Below are 18,906 nucleotides of genomic sequence, written 5' to 3'. Positions count from 1 at the left end.
CTGAGAGAAGTGTTGTATTGTTGTAAGGACAGGGTGGCTTGCACGAAAACAAGTTCTATGCTGGACTCACTCAGGCAGGTATTGTCTAAAATTCATGTGATGATAATCTTATGTTGAAAACACTAAATTATTGTAAATACTAAACACAACCACAAAATCAGTTTTACAACCCCAATATGTATATATGCAAGTAGGCTGTATTTGAGAGAAATGTCTTTAATTTCTTTATCACATAAGATTGAGACATATTTTCTTAAGAATATCCACACATTACAACAAATGTGATTAATGTCAATCACATTTGACCCATGCACCTTCAAAAAAACTGATAATTCAGAGTAATGAGTGAAAAAAAAAAAAGAAACCTTACACTTAGTTTTCATGAATCCAAAATTGTTTCACACCCAAAGCAAATTACTTTTAACGTCACGAGAATCATGGCTTTCAAGATACCGATGGTGATCTGTTGGTCATTCCATCACTGTGGTCCCAACTGAATCATCTGCTGTCGGCTCAAGCCAGTGTTTGTGCTGGGTCTTGATCCCAAAGTGTTCCTGGTCAGTCATTGTTCACACGAGGGACGCTCACTTCGAAGAGGACAGGACCCTGAATGTTGAAGCCAAGATAGATGAGCCTGGTGCTCAACGTTGGATCTTCAGGTTCAACCTCTGTTGAAACCTTTACTTTCCACCCTCCGGCACAAACAACCACTTTATTGTCCTCAACCCTGACCGGGAGAAGGATGTTTTGGATTTCCGGCACTAGCCACACGTCACCGTTCCTCCACATGTTTTCAATCCGACGTGTTTTCTCCAAACTAGTTGGATCGTGTTCACCCGCCAGCTCAGCGTCCACCGTTTGTTCCACAATTGCATCCAGCTGTGATTTGTGAATCCATTTGCTCAGTCCAGAGCCCTTTCCCAGAAAAAACAGAGGCAAAAGGTAACGGGATCGAAGGTACTTGGCATAACTGGACCTTTCATAGGCTTCTTCCATAAAGGTGACATACTGTTGTAGGTCTGAGTCAGAACCATGGTCAAGAGGCAGCTGTCCAGGCTGCCCATCTGTGGGCGGCTGTTCCGCTTCTTCATCATCCTCGTCTTGCACCACCGGAGGCTGCTCCTCAGGGAACAACAACAGCAGCACCAAGAGGTAGAACTCTGGACTTCTATCCCTCCTTTCTGTGTCCAAGAATCTCCGAATGATTGTTTGGAGTTCTTCCACCGAGGTGAGCTGAGGAGAATCCGGCATCCTGTTGCTCAAGATGATGTTGGAGAGGATGTACCTCTCTGCTACTTTGACATCATCAACATTTTCCTCATAGTCGTTTTTCAACTCACGTTGGATTTCCTCTAAATCAAACCCTGATTTCTCCTCCTCCTGAAATCTGGCCCTTTTCCCCCTTGACCTGAAAAGGCCATGATTCAAACAGTCAAGAAGACCTGGGAAGCTGGTGGATTCAGCTGCTGTTCTTGTTGTGTAATGTTTGTAACAGAGTGCCACATCCTTCCAGAAGTAAGGTGGCTCGAAAGTTGTCTCGTCAGGCTTCGAGTAGGTCAGGTACCACTCAAAGAATTCAAACTTGTCTTCAACTTCCATTATATTGTTTTGGATTAAAGAAGCCTTGTGTTGCTGATCACTGAGTTTTTCAAGGGCGATCTTTGCCACTTGAAGGAAGCCGAAAAGGCCCCGATTGTTGAAAGTATCTGCAAAGCTTGCAGTACCTTCTGTGTCCATCTGTGGGGGCTCTTCCTTGTCTGCTTTCCTCTCCACATCTTTAAATGCTCTGAAGGCCTCGTCTGCCATGCTCATGATTTCTCCTGGTCCCTTACCCATCTTCAACAAACGGTTCTTATAAACCTGCCCAAGAGTGTCAGCTATGTAAGAGATGTCTGGAGCTCGTTTAATGGCTCTCTTTGCCCATTCTTCAGCTTTTACATAGTCAGATGGTTCTTTAGCAATGTAATACAGACGAGAAACAACTTGGGGGAAAGCGGCGTTCTCTTTGAATATTGTTGACGCTCTCTTCAAGACACAAAGAGCTTCGTTAAAACTCTCATGCTCCAGTATATCTTCAACCAACCTTGAGAAATTCTCTTTGCCTTTCCGTCCCATTTCTCTCTTTGTCAGCAGATCTTTGATGAACTGGAGAACATGTGGTTCTGCCTGAGCTCCACAAAGTGAGTTCATCATTTTGCTCACTGTAGCACTCCTGGGAATCCCAGAGTCAGCCATTACCTTCACAGCACATTGTGCAGATACCTGGTCAATCATACATACATGTTCGTGTCCAGGGTTTGGACTGGATTTCCTGATGAAGATGGTAAAAGGCTCCATTCTGTCCTCAAAGGGGGGGCCTCCATGGATGGGATCAGGTGGGCCAAGAATCTTTTGACACTCAGACATCAGGAGGTAGGACTCAGGAGCATACGCCTTCAGCAGTGCCAACATACAGAACAGTTGCGTGTTGGTGGATTTGGGGTTTTGATTCATATACAAAACCCAGCGCTCAACCAATTCCTCCACTGACATCTCACTATCAGCACCAGAGGATTCAGTGTCTGGTGAACCACGCTCCATTATGGTGCTTTATCTTATTGTGAAGCGAAATATTGTGTTACACAAATATTGTTGTGGTTGGAGTGAGCCAAGAATCTTTTGTAATTCCTCTGGTTCTGGTTTAACGGGTCAGTGCAGCAGCATTTAAATACCTGAGGAGGAGAGAACACAGTTTGTATTCATCTCATTTTAAAACACACAATAATTTATATAGCACATTGTAATCATTATATAATATATAAACTTTAATGGGTGAAATGGACTTACGAGAGTAAGACAAGTTTTAATTTTTAATCTTAATCACAACATTCCCCTCATCCTCAGCGGTACTTTGTGTTTTGTGCTAATTGGAGAATGCTAACATGCTAAACCAAGACAATGAACATGGGGAACATTATAATTCCTAAAAGTAGCATGTTAGCATTTAGCTGTTACTTTAGCCTCGTGTGTAAGGGCAGAATTAACAGCTTGTTCCAGTTAATTAACTTTTCTAATTAGAGACTTGCAGTGACTCACCAGCAAGAGATGTTGTCAACAGCCTGGAAACCCAGTTGTTGTTCTTGATGTTTTACAGCCGATCTATTAAAAGAAAGATCAGCGACTTATAATCAGCAACTTATAAACTTATAAACCCTGTATGATGAGGGATTCTGTGTCATTTAAAAATGTAGCTCACTGACATGCATCAACAATTTATGCTGATGATATAGTTTAATTTATGCCCAAATATATTTGGCTGAATATATATAATTAAATATTACGCCCCCAAAGATACAAAAATATAAATATAAATATAAAAATATATAAACTACGGAAGCGTATTGCATTCACTTGAGAAAAAAAAAAAGTTCTGTTTTTCCGAGATAATTATCTCGGAAAAACAGGAAAAAATATTAATTAGAAAAACAGAGCTTTTTTTACATGCTTTTATTTTGAAAATGAAGTTCCTGTATAGACGCTATACGTCATGGCGCTAATATACGCAATAGATAATTGTAATCTAGTGTTTTGATGAAGCTACATGTTGCACGCACGTTCCGCACAGAGCCCTCGTTCAGCTGCATGTAGCTGCTGCTCTTAGACAGTCTAGTGTTTGGCACGATGTCTTGTCTCAGCGCCATGACGTACAGCGTCGCTTCAACCCGTCAGACTCTCCTTCTGTACAAATAACATGAACCACAACAGACTGATGCAGCCGAGCGTGTTGTTCTGTTATTCTGTCACAGGCCTCAGGAATCACACCCGGTTCCTTTCCTTCACACTTCAGAACTTCTCTATGGACAGAAGCCTCCTCCGTTAGAACCCCTTTCAAAACAAGAGTCCCAACCAACACCCTGCTTATCACAGGAACTACACATCAATCTTCCATAATAAAGCCACTAAATAAAATAGCTTACACTAACAAACGAAATATTTGAATTATGGACAAAAATGAAAACTATCCTTTATCTATCTGCAGCATATCCCCGAAAGATGGTCGAGACTTTCACCTGATGTTTTCAGGTTTATTTGAAACTACACAACTAAACAACACCGTAAGAGATTGTGGCTCTTCGGAGGGTCGCGAAACATCAAACTTTCCTTTGTGAAGTTACAGATTCATAACAGTAAGTCTGCGTCTATACAGGAACTTCACTTTCAAAATAAAAGCAGGTAAAAAGGCTCTGTTTTTCTAATTAATTTTTTTTCAGAACTACAGAACTACAGAAAAACAGAACTTATCTCGGAATTTCCGAGTTAGTTATCTCAGAAGAACAGAACTTTTTTTTTTCAAGTGAATGCAATACGCTTCCGTAATACACAGTTTAATTCATAAAAAAAAAAAAGAACATGTTGGACAAGCTCCAGTAAGATACCAACAAATTTTCTACATCAGAAAAATCAATGAAAAAGAATCAACAAACGTTAATGCAAATCTTTTTACCTGATTGAGATCCAGCTGCTGTGTTTGACTTCATATCCACGGGGATGGAACTTATAAACATTGTGGAGCCACTCCCCCTGCATCCTGTTCATAGTTTCATGCTCCTTTGTGATACAGCATATTAACCACAGCAGATGAGTTGTCGACTGCGTCACTAGAACTCGTTTCAAAAGCGTGACTGACCAGATGCCACCTTATCTACATGGTATTTTTACCCGGAAATGAAACTGTAGTTCAGTTCCTCTAAGCCAGTGGTCACCAACCTTTTCGAGCCCAAGAGCATTTTTTAATTCCAAACGTAAGCCGAGATCTAAAACCCTGATATCTTCCAAAAAACCCACTTAGGAGGGTCCTATTTATTATTTTTTACAATTTCTGTTAAAGGCTGAATGTACAAGAAATAAATATACACAAAGAGAGGCCGTTGTGCAACTTTTTCTATTCAATGACAATATTCAAATTAATATCAATTCATATTTACAATGCAAAATATGTAGCTTCTCAGTTCCACATCATGTTCTGCAGAGGAGCTGCTCCTGCAGCACAATGTTTTACATGTAGGCTTTGATTTGAATATGGCCAAAAATAGGATAATTTCCTTGTATGAAAGAAGTCACTTGTACTCCAATAAATACCAGTACTACACAGTATGAAGCCGTGCATCTTTCCGCTCCTGCAAATATTTCACAATAAAAAAACCTTTTTAAAGAAGGGAATGGATATCATTAACAAACTCTGGAGTGCTTTTATTTTGAAAAGGCTTACAGAAAGTGTTGCAACCATTTGTTTGTGACATAAATTCATCAGATAAACATTAAAACTCAGTTGAAAGATCATCTTCTCTGTTTATTCTGCTGTGAACCAAAATGTTTATCTGTCTATGACACAAATGTATTTACAACACTTTCCGAACCCGTTTCAAAGTAAAAGCACTCCAGCGTTTCACCTTCTGAATCCACTGATTTGTTCCAACGGGACTTTGATTGTTATCCACAGACCGGAAGATGCTCGTCTTCAGACCGGAGAGTCCTGACATCTAGTCTCCTACATAATCCGACTTGTATTGAAGGAAATGCAGGAGATAAACCTGCAGCTCAGACGCCAGTAGCGGACACACAGCGCGTGTGAACAACAGACAACCGACACACAGACAACCGACACACAGCTGATCTGCGGTGCGACGACAGCCAGTGAGTCCAGAGAGTTCGGGGATCGACAGTGAAGACTGGCAGATCGACGGGTTGGCGACCACTGCTCCACATTGTGCTGCTTTGCCGTCGCAACAGTTGCCCCGCAAATGAGACACACACATTTTTCTTTCACTGTCGTAAAAAATAACTCTTCCTCCCAATCATTATGAAAATAGTATGTTTTCTTTCGCTTTTCTACCATGTTTTCTTTAGTTTGGGGGTAAAAAACACATCTAGCTCGCCATCGTTGCTGCTCCCGCTAGCTTGTCTCAGCATAGAGTGAGATGGCGGTTTGACTTTTTTTTTAATTTCAAATTTCAGTTTTTCTTTTTTTTCTTCATTTTTCCTTTTTTTTTTCTTTTTCTTTTTTTAATTTAGAGCATGCCTTGCGGGCGACTCGCGGGGTCCCTGCGGGCGACCAGGTGCCCACGGGCACCGTGTTGGCTACCTCTGCTGTAAACGGTCGAACACAGCATCATTCTGAAACTGTTCAGTTTATTGTGAAATGATCTAAACCCAAAACAGCATTTCTTTTTACTAAATAAATACGCATTATATAGCAAACATTGAAAGTTGCGTGTAACCTATAAAGTCGTCGTCTATCATCCAAAGGACATCATATAGATATGAACATATTATCTAAAGCAGATTAGAATATTTTAAAGTTTCAAGAGGATACATTCATCATCAGTGACACAACAGGACACGGTGCATGTGTACATCGAATATAAGGAGCTGTTTAAAACTGTTTACAGTATTTTTGTGGTATAAGAAACTTTGTAAATGTTAAATGATTTTGAAACGTCTTGACCTTCTAGGTAAAGAACCTTGAGATAATGTATATTATGATTTGGACGCTATACAAATAAAATTGAATTGAGAAGTGTCAATTTCTGTTTCTCAAATGTGGCTGCATAGAAATCATATGCACTGAGTTTATAAATCTTTAACCTCTTTTAGGATTGAATCTTAGGCAAACTTCTAGGCATTTCAAATCTTACTTCAGAAGGTACCGTTGTATGTACAGATTTTTAAGTTGAAGGTTTGGCTCTGGTTATTAGTCAATTCTCCGGATTTTTCCCGGGTGTCATGTGTGAAAACGGTTTTCCTGACGCCTTGTCAAGAGGAGAGGAAACAGATAAACATGCTGCGGCACTGAAAGAGGAACCAGACCATTGAAAACTACAATTCCATTTCATTTTATAACAAAAACAGGTTTTTCAGAATTAACAGTACATCTACTCAGAATGAACAAAAAGAAAAAGGGACAGAGGAGAAGAGCGAAGGAGACAGTTTGTGTTTCCGTCTGCAAACGTTTACAAACCCGTTCAAATAAGAATTATCAGAAAATGTGTGTCTGCCCCCCCCCGTCAAAAAAAACTTCTTGCTGGGTGAGGCTGACGGGCGGGATGACGGGAGGACGGGCGGGAGGACGGCCGAGCTGACGGCCGGATCTTTCTCCTCCTGTTGTACGTGTCCTCGTCCTCGTAGGTGCTCTCTTTGTCAGCTGAGGGTGACAAGATGTGTTTTAACAATAAGTGTTGTTACGAAGCATGTTGATAATTAACTGGATGGAAGGATGTGAGGTCAGAGAAGAACCCGTTAGAGCATTGTCGTGTCAGGTGTCGTACTTGAGCCACTCCTTGATGGGGTCCAGGGAGTTGACGGGCACGGCGTTGATCATGGTGACCTTCTTGTTGTAGTCCTTGTAGACGATGACCACGTCGAAGTTCTTCAGGTGGAACTGCACACGCTCAAAGTGGACCAGCTCCACTTCGTCCAGGGTCACGGCAAACGGCGGCTTAACGGAAAAAGTTAAAAACATCAAAGACGCAATTCAACCACGACAAATTATGAAACCAACATTTTTTGTGCAGCTTTAATTAAGATTAAAATTTTTCTAAACTTTTTTCTCAACTTTCAGAACAGAATATTGTTCTTGAAGGTTCTCACTCACCCATTCAGTAACATTGACAAGGGAGCTGGAAGTGGGCTGTAGCAGGCAGGTGCTCCTGTAGGGGGCGCCCTGGAACCTGGAAACAAAGAGGCACAGCGAAAAAACAATGAGTCCACCCGCTTATGGCGCTTCACGTTTTCTCCATGCTGTTGTACGGACTGTTACAGCGTCCACTCACCCCAGGTCTCTGAACGGCACCTCGAACTCCAGCTGCTCTTTCGTCAGCGTCTCCACCTTCTCGATGAAGTTCTTGAAGGCCGACTTGAGCTTGTGCCTCATCTCGCGCTCCATCTGCTCGGCGTACAGGTCGTCTGTTTTCAGTTGTTGAAGAAGGGGTCCCAATGGCGTAAGCTATGTGTCTTCTGTTTGTCTAAATGTATTGTGTTGTGTTTCATTACATTTATCTTAGTAAGTTGGAACATATTGTATCTTTCATTAAAATTGTTTAAAATAGGTATTGGTTAAAGTGTATGTTAATTATGAAAGCAGCAGTTAATGTTGCTGCTCAATATTTCAAACTGAGAGAAGTGTTGTATTGTTGTAAGGACAGGGTGGCTTGCACGAAAAAGAGTTCTATGCTGGACTCACTCAGGCAGGTATTGTCTAAAATTCATGTGATGATAATCTTATGTTGAAAACACTAAATTATTGTAAATACTAAACACAACCACAAAATCAGTTTTACAACCCCAATATGTATATATGCAAGTAGGCTGTGTTTGAGAGAAATGTCTTTAATTTCTTTATCACATAAGATTGAGACATATTTTCTTAAGAATATCCACACATTACAACAAATGTGATTAATGTCAATCACATTTGACCCATGCACCTTAAAAAAAACTGATAATTCAGAGTAATGAGTGAAAAAAAAAAAAAGAAGAAACCTTACACTTAGTTTTCATGAATCCAAAAATGTTTCACACCCAAAGCAAATTACTTTTAACGTCACGAGAATCATGGCTTTCAAGATACCGATGGTGATCTGTTGGTCATTCCATCACTTTGGTCCCAACTGAATCATCTGCTGTCGGCTCAAGCCAGTGTTTGTGCTGGGTCTTGATCCCAAAGTGTTCCTGGTCAGTCATTGTTCACACGAGGGACGCTCACTTTGAAGAGGACAGGACCCTGAATGTTGAAGCCAAGATAGATGAGCCTGGCACTCAACGTTGGATCTTCAGGTTCAACCTCTGTTGAAACCTTTACTTTCCACCATCCGGCACAAACTAACACTTTATTGTCCTCAACCCTGACCGGGAGAAGGATGTTTTGGATTTCCGGCACTTGCCACACGTCACCGTTCCTCCACATGTTTTCAATCCGACTTGGTTTCTCCAAACTAGTTGGATCGTTTTCACCCGCCAGCTCAGCGTCCACCGTTTGTTCCACAATTGCATCCAGCTGTGATTTGTGAATCCATTTGCTCAGTCCAGAGCCCTTTCCCAGAAAAAACAGAGGCAAAAGGTAACGGGATCGAAGGTACTTGGCATAACTGGACCTTTCATAGGCTTCTTCCATAAAGGTGACATACTGTTGTAGGTCTGAGTGAGAACCATGGTCAAGAGGCAGCTGTCCAGGCTGCCCATCTGTGGGCGGCTGTTCCGCTTCTTCATCATCCTCGTCTTGCACCACCGGAGGCTGCTCCTCAGGGAACAACAACAGCAGCACCAAGAGGTAGAACTCTGGACTTCTATGCCTCCTTTCTGTGGCCAAGAATCTCTGAATGATTGTTTGGAGTTCTTCCACCGAGGTGAGCTGAGGAGAATCCGGCATCCTGTTGCTCAAGATGATGTTGGAGAGGATGTACCTCTCTGCTACTTTGACATCATCAACATTTTCCTCATAGTCGTTTTTCAACTCACGTTGGATTTCCTCTAAATCAAACCCTGATTTCTCCTCCTCCTGAAATCCTGCCCTTTTCCCCCTTGACCTGAAAAGGCCATGATTCAAACAGTCAAGAAGACCTGGGAAGCTGGTGGATTCAGCTGCTGTTCTTGTTGTGTAATGTTTGTAACAGATCGCCACAACCTCCCAGAAGAAAGGTGGCTCTAAAGTTGTCTCGTCGGGCTTCGAGTAGGTCAGGTACCACTCAAAGAATTCAAACTTGGCTTTAACTTCCATTTTCTTGTTTTGGATTAAAGAAGCCTTGTGTTGCTGATCACTGAGTTTTTCAAGGGCGATCTTTGCCACTTGAAGGAAGCCGAAAAGGCCCCGATTGTTGAAAGTAGCTGCAATGCTTGCAGTACCTTCTGTGTCCATCTGTGGGGGCTCTTCCTTGTCTGCTTTCCTCTCCACATCTTTAAATGCTCTGAAGGCCTCGTCTGCCATGCTCATGATTTCTCCTGGTCCCTTACCCATCCTCAACAAACGGCGTTTATAAACCTGCCCAAGAGTGTCAGCTATGTAAGAGATGTCTGGAGCTCGTTTAATGGCTTCCATTGCCCATTCTTCAGCTTTTTTATAGTCAGATGTTTTTTTATCAATGCAATACAGACGAGAAACAACTTGGGGGAAAGCGGCGTTCTCTTTGAATATTGTTGACGCTCTCTTCAAGACAAAAAGAGCTTCGTTAAAACTCTCATGCTCCAGTATATCTTCAACCCACCTTGAGAAATTCTCTTTGCCTTTCTGTCCCATTTTTCTCTTTGTCAGCAGATCTTTGATGAACTGGAGAACATGTGGTTCTGCCTGAGCTCCACAAAGTGAGTTCATCATTTGGGTCACTGTAGCACTCCTGGGAATCCCAGAGTCAGCCATTACCTTCACAGCACATTGTGCAGATACCTGGTCAATCATACATACATGTTCGTGTCCAGGGTTTGGACTGGATTTCCTGATGAAGAAGGTAAAAGGCTCCATTCTGTCCTCAAAGGGGGGGCCTCCATGGATGGGATCAGGTGGGCCAAGAATCTTTTGACACTCAGACATCAGGAGGTAGGACTCAGGAGCATACGCCTTCAGCAGTGCCAACATACAGAACAGTTGCGTGTTGGTGGATTTGGGGTTTTGGTTCATATACAAAACCCAGCGCTCAACCAATTCCTCCACTGACATCTCACTATCAGCACCAGAGGATTCAGTGTCTGGTGAACCACGCTCCATTATGGTGCTTTATCTTATTGTGAAGCGAAATATTGTGTTACACAAATATTGTTGTGGTTGGAGTGAGCCAAGAATCTTTTGTAATTCCTCTGGTTCTGGTTTAACGGGTCAGTGCAGCAGCATTTAAATACCTGAGGAGGAGAGAACACAGTTTGTATTCATCTCATTTTAAAACACACAATAATTTATATAGCACATTGTAATCATTATATAATATATAAACTTTAATGGGTGAAATGGACTTACGAGAGTAAGACAAGTTTTAATTTTTAATCTTAATCACAACATTCCCCTCATGCTCAGCGGTACTTTGTGTTTTGTGCTAATTGGAGAATGCTAACATGCTAAACCAAGACAATGAACATGGGGAACATTATAATTCCTAAAAGTAGCATGTTAGCATTTAGCTGTTACTTTAGCCTCGTGTGTAAGGGCAGAATTAACAGCTTGTTCCAGTTAATTAACTTTTCTAATTAGAGACTTGCAGTGACTCACCAGCAAGAGATGTTGTCAACAGCCTGGAAACCCAGTTGTTGTTCTTGATGTTTTACAGCCGATCTATTAAAAGAAAGATCAGCGACTTATAATCAGCAACTTATAAACTTATAAACCCTGTATGATGAGGGATTCTGTGTCATTTAAAAATGTAGCTCACTGACATGCATCAACAATTTATGCTGATGATATAGTTTAATTTATGCCCAAATATATTTGGCTGAATATATAGAATTAAATATTACACCCCCAAAGATACAAAAATATAAATATAAATATAAAAATATATAAACAGTTTAATTTATAAAAAAAAAAAAAAGAACATGTTGGAAAAGCTCCAGTAAGATACCAACAAATTTTCTACATCAGAAAAATCAATGAAAAAGAATCAACAAACGTTAATGCAAATCTTTTTACCTGGTTGAGATCCAGCTGCTGTGTTTGACTGCAGATCCACGGGGATGAAACTTATAAACATTGTGGAGCCACTCCCCCTGCATTCTGTTCATAGTTTCATGCCTCCTTTGTGATCCAGCATATTAACCACAGCAGATGAGTTGTCGACTGCGTCACTAGAACTCGTTTCAAAAGCTTGACTGACCAGATGCCACCTTACCTACAAGGTACATTTACCTGGAAATGAAACTGTAGTTCAATTCCTGTAAACGGTCAAACACAGCATCATTCTGAAACTGTTCAGTTTATTGTGAAATGATCTAAACCCAAAACAGCATTTCTTTTTACGAAATAAATACGCATTATATAGCAAACATTGAAAGTTGCGTGTAGCCTATAAAGTCCTCGTCTATCATCCAAAGGACATAATGTAGATATGAACATATCATCTAAAGCAGATTAGAATATTTTAAAGTTTCAAGAGGATACATTCATCATCAGTGACACAACAGGACACGGTGCATGTGTACATCGAATATAAGGAGCTGTTTAAAACAGTTTACAGTATTTTTGTGGTATAAGAAACTTTGTAAATGTTAAATGATTATGAAACAGTTTTAATTTCACAACCGACATTTTTTGTCTCCCCCCCCCCCCGTCTTATCAGTGACCTCCAGAGACGTTTGACGTTGGAAGACGAGTCCACTTTTGTCACTTCGCCAGCTGACATTAAAATCGGTCACGCCACGTAGTCTCGTCTCCACCTGCGGAAAAAAACACAACAAATCACCCAACCTTTCCTGCAGCGTCACCCACAGAAAGAACTCAACCTTCTTTGTAACGTGTATGTACTTGTGAATTATCCACCACCTCCTCCCCATGAGTGAGACAGATACATTGTCGAGCACAGAAACTACTGAACCACCTGGATTACCACATCTACGTTTGGACAACTTTTCATGATGGATCTTTCTGAACTGACGTCACTAGTTTCGATTGTCAGGAAAGTGTCAAGAACATCAAGAACTGGATGATCCAGAGCTCTCTCTCTCTTTGTCCGTCTGTCTCTTTCGCTTTCTCTCTCTTTGTCTCTCTCGTTTCTCTGCTCACCAACCAGTCGGACCACACTGACTCTGGTTCTAGAGGTTTCTTCCCGTAAATGAGTTTTTTCTGTCCAGTCGCTGCTCATTGTGGGAACTGTTGGTTTCTCTATAATCTTTAAGGTCTTGACCTTCTATGTAAAGAACCTTGAGATAATGTATATTATGATTTGGACGCTATACAAATAAAATTGAATTGAGTAGTGTCAATTTCTGTTTCTCAAATGTGGCTGCATAGAAATCATATGCACTGAGTTTATAAATCTTTAACCTCTTTTAGGATTGAATCTTAGGCAAACTTCTAGGCATTTCAAATCTTACTTCAGAAGGTACCGTTGTATGTACAGATTTTTAAGTTGAAGGTTTGACTCTGGTTATTAGTCAATTCTCCGGATTTTTCCCGGGTGTCATGTGTGAAAACGGTTTTCCTGACGCCTTGTCAAGAGGAGAGGAAACAGATAAACATGCTGCGGCACTGAAAGAGGAACCAGACCATTGAAAACTACAATTCCATTTCATTTTATTACAAAAACAAAAACAGGTTTTTCAGAATTAACAGTACATCTACTCAGAATGAACAAAAAGAAAAAGGGACAGAGGAGAAGAGCGAAGGAGACAGTTTGTGTTTCCGTCTGCAAACGTTTACAAACCCGTTCAAATAAGAATTATCAGAAAATGTGTGTCTGCCCCCCCCGTCAAAAAAAACCCAAACTGAAAAATGTTCCATTTAATTACCACAATTGAACGAACACAGAAGAAAACATGGCTGGAAGGTGAAGTGAAGACGAGGAGGAGGAGGAGAGGGGATCTCAGTTTTTATATAAAACACTTGGCAGAGGATCGGTCAGGTCTCATCTCTTTTTATTCATTAGTTAAGAAACTTATTTTTTTTTAAACAAAAAAATAAACAATGCTTGCAATTAAAAACCCATTTAAACACGCGCACACACACACTTGCACACAAACATGAAACCCTGATAGATGGATGGATGGAGAAGGGAAGTGGAAACAAAAGAGGAGGAGGAAGGAGTGAAGAGGGAGAAGAGCTGATGAGTGAAGTGTGCGACCGTCCGGCTGGTTCCTTCTTTACCGCCTCAACGTTGACACTTCACTGACCAACACGAAAATAAGGGCCGTCTACGTCTTTATACACATCGTGTGTGTGTGTGTGTGTGTGTGTGTGTGTGTGTGTGTGTGTGTGTGTGTGTGTGTGTGTGTGTGTGTGTGTGTGAGAGAAGTGTTCGGGCGACAAGAGCCAGTTGGGGTAGGAGGGAGGGTCAAGGGTCAGCTAGGTTTTGGCAGTGTGTGTGTGTGTGTGTGTGTGTGTATTTGTGTGACATTTAGGTCCGTCGCTTCTTCTTGCTGGGTGAGGCTGACGGGCGGGATGACGGGCGGGATGAAGGCCGGGAGGACGGGCGGGATGACGGGCGGGATGATGGGCGGGATGATGGCCGGGAGGACGGGCGGGAGGACGGCCGAGCTGACGGCCGAGCTGACGGCCGGATCTTTCTCTTCCTGTTGGACGTGTCCTCGTCCTCGTAGGTGCTCTCTTTGTCAGCTGAGGGTGACAAGATGTATTTTAACAATACGTGTTGTTACGAAGCATGTTGATAATTAACTGGATGGAAGGATGTGAGGTCAGAGAAGAACCCGTTAGAGTTCAGGTCTGCGTCAGAGGGCGGATCCAGGAACTTGTTCTCACTTTCTTTCAACAGTTTCCTTAACTTCTCAGATTAATTCATGGATCTTGATGCGGTGTCAAATATGTAAATATATTGTATGTGGTTCGATTTTATCCCAATTCTCTCTCACAGGTTAAACTTGATGTTGTCAATTCTACTTTTCAGACCGAACAGACTGAGGAGGAATAAGCTGCAGGTACAAACCTTTCCTGGCCTCTTCCTCCAGCTCGTCCCAGTCTTTACCGCTCTCTTCCTCGCTGCCCAGCGATTCACTGTACTCCGCTAAACACAAGACATTAACAACTCGTATCAGAGACATTGGATCCAACTTGATTTACAGATTTCACGTTTAGAAAACGTTTACTAAACCGACCCGAGTCCTCCGTCTCCGAGCTGTAATCCTCATCACTGTCCTCCTCCTCTGCCTCTTCTTCATCTGCAGACGGGTTGAACATTTCATCCTCCATCTCAGATTCTGAATCTTCCTCTCCACCACTTCCCTGAGACAAAGACGAGACACAGTGAAGCGGATATAATCAGACGGTGAAGAGTTAAAGAACATCAGGAGAAAAACTGGGAAGAGATTTGTTTCCGCCACAGATGAAACCTGAATTTTTTCCTCCACTGAGCTGAACTTACTTCGCCCTCTGGGTCTAAGAATGACCAGCCCCCCTGCTCGAAGAAACCCTCGGGGTCGTCCACGATGGTCTTCATGATCTTGGTCCAGTTCAGCGACTGGACTCCCTCCGTGTACTTGATGTCACACGAGCTGAGTAAGAGACAGAAAACATTAACCGACATAAACCAGAGCGGCAGGTGTCACTCAGACCTTCAAAGATAAGAGCATTGTCGTGTCAGGTGTCGTACTTGAGCCACTCCTTGATGGGGTCCAGGGAGTTGACGGGCACGGCGTTGATCATGGTGACCTTCTTGTTGTAGTCCTTGTAGACGATGACCACGTCGAAGTTCTTCAGGTGGAACTGCACACGCTCAAAGTGGACCAGCTCCACTTCGTCCAGGGTCACGGCAAACGGCGGCTTAACGGAAAAAGTTAAAAACATCAAAGACGCAATTCAACCACGACAAATTATGAAACCAACATTTTTTGTGCAGCTTTAATTAAGATTAAAATTTTTCTAAACTTTTTTCTCAACTTTCAGAACAGAATATTGTTCTTGAAGGTTCTCACTCACCCATTCAGTAACATTGACAAGGGAGCTGGAAGTGGGCTGTAGCAGGCAGGTGCTCCTGTAGGGGGCGCCCTGGAACCTGGAAACAAAGAGGCACAGCGGAAAAACAATGAGTCCACCCGCTTATGGCGCTTCACGTTTTCTCCATGCTGTTGTACGGACTGTTACAGCGTCCACTCACCCCAGGTCTCTGAACGGCACCTCGAACTCCAGCTGCTCTTTCGTCAGCGTCTCCACCTTCTCGATGAAGTTCTTGAAGGCCGACTTGAGCTTGTGCCTCATCTCGCGCTCCATCTGCTCGGCGTACAGGTCGTCTGTTTTCAGTTGTTGAAGAAGGGGTCCCAATGGCGTAAGCTATGTGTCTTCTGTTTGTCTAAATGTATTGTGTTGTGTTTCATTACATTTATCTTTGTAAGTTGGAACATATTGTATCTTTCATTAAAATTGTTTAAAATAGGTATTGGTTAAACTGTATGTTAATTATGAAAGCAGCAGTTAATGTTGCTGCTCAATATTTCAAACTGAGAGAAGTGTTGTATTGTTGTAAGGACAGGGTGGCTTGCACGAAAAAGAGTTCTATGCTGGACTCACTCAGGCAGGTATTGTCTAAAATTCATGTGATGATAATCTTATGTTGAAAACACTAAATTATTGTAAATACTAAACACAACCACAAAATCAGTTTTACAACCCCAATATGTATATATGCAAGTAGGCTGTATTTGAGAGAAATGTCTTTAATTTCTTTATCACATAAGATTGAGACATATTTTCTTAAGAATATCCACACATTACAACAAATGTGATTAATGTCAATCACATTTGACCCATGCACCTTCAAAAAAAACTGATAATTCAGAGTAATGAGTGAAAAAAAAAAAAAGAAGAAACCTTACACTTAGTTTTCATGAATCCAAAAATGTTTCACACCCAAAGCAAATTACTTTTAACGTCACGAGAATCATGGCTTTCAAGATACCGATGGTGATCTGTTGGTCATTCCATCACTTTGGTCCCAACTGAATCATCTGCTGTCGGCTCAAGCCAGTGTTTGTGCTGGGTCTTGATCCCAAAGTGTTCCTGGTCAGTCATTCTTCACACGAGGGACGCTCACTTTGAAGAGGACAGGACCCTGAATGTTGAAGCCAAGATAGATGAGCCTGGTGCTCAACGTTGGATCTTCAGGTTCAACCTCTGTTGAAACCTTTACTTTCCACCATCCGGCACAAACTAACACTTTATTGTCCTCAACCCTGACCGGGAGAAGGATGTTTTGGATTTCCGGCACTTGCCACACGTCACCGTTCCTCCACATGTTTTCAATCCGACTTGGTTTCTCCAAACTAGTTGGATCGTTTTCACCCGCCAGCTCAGCGTCCACCGTTTGTTCCACAATTGCATCCAGCTGTGATTTGTGAATCCATTTGCTCAGTCCAGAGCCCTTTCCCAGAAAAAACAGAGGCAAAAGGTAACGGGATCGAAGGTACTTGGCATAACTGGACCTTTCATAGGCTTCTTCCATAAAGGTGACATACTGTTGTAGGTCTGAGTCAGAACCATGGTCAAGAGGCAGCTGTCCAGGCTGCCCATCTGTGGGCGGCTGTTCCGCTTCTTCATCATCCTCGTCTTGCACCACCGGAGGCTGCTCCTCAGGGAACAACAACAGCAGCACCAAGAGGTAGAACTCTGGACTTCTATGCCTCCTTTCTGTGGCCAAGAATCTCCGAATGATTGTTTGGAGTTCTTCCACCGAGGTGAGCTGAGGAGAATCCGGCATCCTGTTGCTCAAGATGATGTTGGAGAGGATGTACCTCTCTGCTACTTTGACATCATCAACATTTTCCTCATAGTCGTTTTTCAACTCACGTTGGATTTCCTCTAAATCAAACCCTGATTTCTCCACCTCCTGAAATCTGGCCCTTTTCCCCCTTGACATGAAAAGGCCATGATTCAAACAGTCAAGAAGACCTGGGAAGCTGGTGGATTCAGCTGCTGTTCTTGTTGTGTAATGTTTGTAACAGATCGCCACATCCTTCCAGAAGTAAGGTGGCTCGAAAGTTGTCTCGTCAGGCTTCGAGTAGGTCAGGTACCACTCAAAGAATTCAAACTTGTCTTCAACTTCCATTTTCTTGTTTTGGATTAAAGAAGTCTTGTGTTGCTGATCTCTGAGTTTTTCAAAGGCGATCTTTGCCACTTGAAGGAAGCCGAAAAGGCCCCGATTGTTGAAAGTAGCTGCAATGCTTGCAGTACCTTCTGTGTCCATCTCTAGGGGCTCTTCATTGTCTGCTTTCCTCTCCACATCTTTAAATGCTCTGAAGGCCTCGTCTGCCATGCTCATGATTTCTTCTGGTCCCTTACCCATCCTCAACAAACGGTTCTTATAAACCTGCCCAAGAGTGTCAGCTATGTAAGAGATGTCTGGAGCTCGTTTAATGGCTTTCTTTGCCCATTCTTCAGCTTTTACATAGTCAGATGGTAGTTCAGCAATGTAATACAGACGAGAAACAACTTGGGGGAAAGCGGCGTTCTCTTTGAATATTGTTGACGCTCTCTTCAAGACAAAAAGAGCTTCGTTAAAACTCTCATGCTCCAGTATATCTTCAACCAACCTTGAGAAATTCTCTTTGCCTTTCCGTCCCATTTCTCTCTTTGTCAGCAGATCTTTGATGAACTGGAGAACATGTGGTTCTGCCTGAGCTCCACAAAGTGAGTTCATCATTTTGCTCACTGTAGCACTCCTGGGAATCCCAGAGTCAGCCATTACCTTCACAGCATATTGTGCAGATACCTGGTCAATCATACATACATGTTCGTGTCCAGGGTTTGGACTGGATTTCCTGATGAAGATGGTAAAAGGCTCCATTCTGTCCTCAAAGGGGGGGCCTCCATGGATGGGATCAGGTGGGCCAAGAATCTTTTGACACTCAGACATCAGGAGGTAGGACTCAGGAGCATACGCCTTCAGCAGTGCCAACATACAGAACAGTTGCGTGTTGGTGGATTTGGGGTTTTGATTCATATACAAAACCCAGCGCTCAACCAATTCCTCCCCTGACATCTCACTATCAACACCAGAGGATTCAGTGTCTGGTGAACCACGCTCCATTATGGTGCTTTATCTTATTGTGAAGCGAAATATTGTGTTACACAAATATTGTTGTGGTTGGAGTGAGGCAAGAATCTTTTGTAATTCCTCTGGTTCTGGTTTAACGGGTCAGTGCAGCAGCATTTAAATACCTGAGGAGGAGAGAACACAGTTTGTATTCATCTCATTTTAAAACACACAATAATTTATATAGCACATTGTAATC

At 42.2% G+C, this 18,906-nt stretch overlaps 5 protein-coding genes across 5 annotated transcripts; all 5 read right to left on the bottom strand.

The window, feature by feature from the left end:
- Positions 1-531: 531 nt before the first annotated feature.
- On the bottom strand, positions 532-3,227 carry LOC117779222 (sterile alpha motif domain-containing protein 9-like). The gene is made up of 2 exons (XM_034615218.1): positions 3,076-3,227; positions 532-2,711 (listed from the first exon to the last, which is right to left on the bottom strand). Exon 2 carries the CDS (start codon positions 2,578-2,580, stop codon positions 559-561), a length of 2,022 nt encoding a protein of 673 aa, XP_034471109.1. The 5' UTR covers positions 2,581-2,711; positions 3,076-3,227; the 3' UTR covers positions 532-558.
- A 4,058-nt stretch (positions 3,228-7,285) lies between these two features.
- Positions 7,286-7,937, bottom strand: LOC117779225 (FACT complex subunit SPT16-like). Its single transcript, XM_034615222.1, has 3 exons — positions 7,809-7,937; positions 7,631-7,706; positions 7,286-7,474 (listed from the first exon to the last, which is right to left on the bottom strand). The coding sequence occupies exons 1-3, from the start codon at positions 7,919-7,921 to the stop codon at positions 7,292-7,294; spliced, it is 372 nt and encodes a 123-aa protein (XP_034471113.1). The 5' UTR covers positions 7,922-7,937; the 3' UTR covers positions 7,286-7,291.
- Positions 7,938-8,683: 746 nt separating this feature from the next.
- On the bottom strand, positions 8,684-11,370 carry LOC117779221 (sterile alpha motif domain-containing protein 9-like). Its single transcript, XM_034615216.1, has 2 exons — positions 11,228-11,370; positions 8,684-10,863 (listed from the first exon to the last, which is right to left on the bottom strand). Exon 2 carries the CDS (start codon positions 10,730-10,732, stop codon positions 8,711-8,713), a length of 2,022 nt encoding a protein of 673 aa, XP_034471107.1. The 5' UTR covers positions 10,733-10,863; positions 11,228-11,370; the 3' UTR covers positions 8,684-8,710.
- A 2,197-nt stretch (positions 11,371-13,567) lies between these two features.
- Positions 13,568-15,905, bottom strand: LOC117779224 (FACT complex subunit SPT16-like). Its single transcript, XM_034615221.1, has 7 exons — positions 15,777-15,905; positions 15,599-15,674; positions 15,273-15,442; positions 15,045-15,174; positions 14,779-14,905; positions 14,610-14,687; positions 13,568-14,281 (listed from the first exon to the last, which is right to left on the bottom strand). The coding sequence occupies exons 1-7, from the start codon at positions 15,887-15,889 to the stop codon at positions 14,064-14,066; spliced, it is 912 nt and encodes a 303-aa protein (XP_034471112.1). The 5' UTR covers positions 15,890-15,905; the 3' UTR covers positions 13,568-14,063.
- A 774-nt stretch (positions 15,906-16,679) lies between these two features.
- On the bottom strand, positions 16,680-18,701 carry LOC117752185 (sterile alpha motif domain-containing protein 9-like). Its single transcript, XM_034569380.1, has one exon. It carries the CDS (start codon positions 18,699-18,701, stop codon positions 16,680-16,682), a length of 2,022 nt encoding a protein of 673 aa, XP_034425271.1.
- Between the last annotated feature and the right edge of the window lie 205 nt (positions 18,702-18,906).

This window comes from Hippoglossus hippoglossus, chromosome 18 (genome assembly GCF_009819705.1).
Source record: "Hippoglossus hippoglossus isolate fHipHip1 chromosome 18, fHipHip1.pri, whole genome shotgun sequence".
Lineage (NCBI taxonomy): Eukaryota > Metazoa > Chordata > Actinopteri > Pleuronectiformes > Pleuronectidae > Hippoglossus > Hippoglossus hippoglossus.
This window is presented reverse-complemented; position numbering and strand designations above follow the sequence as displayed.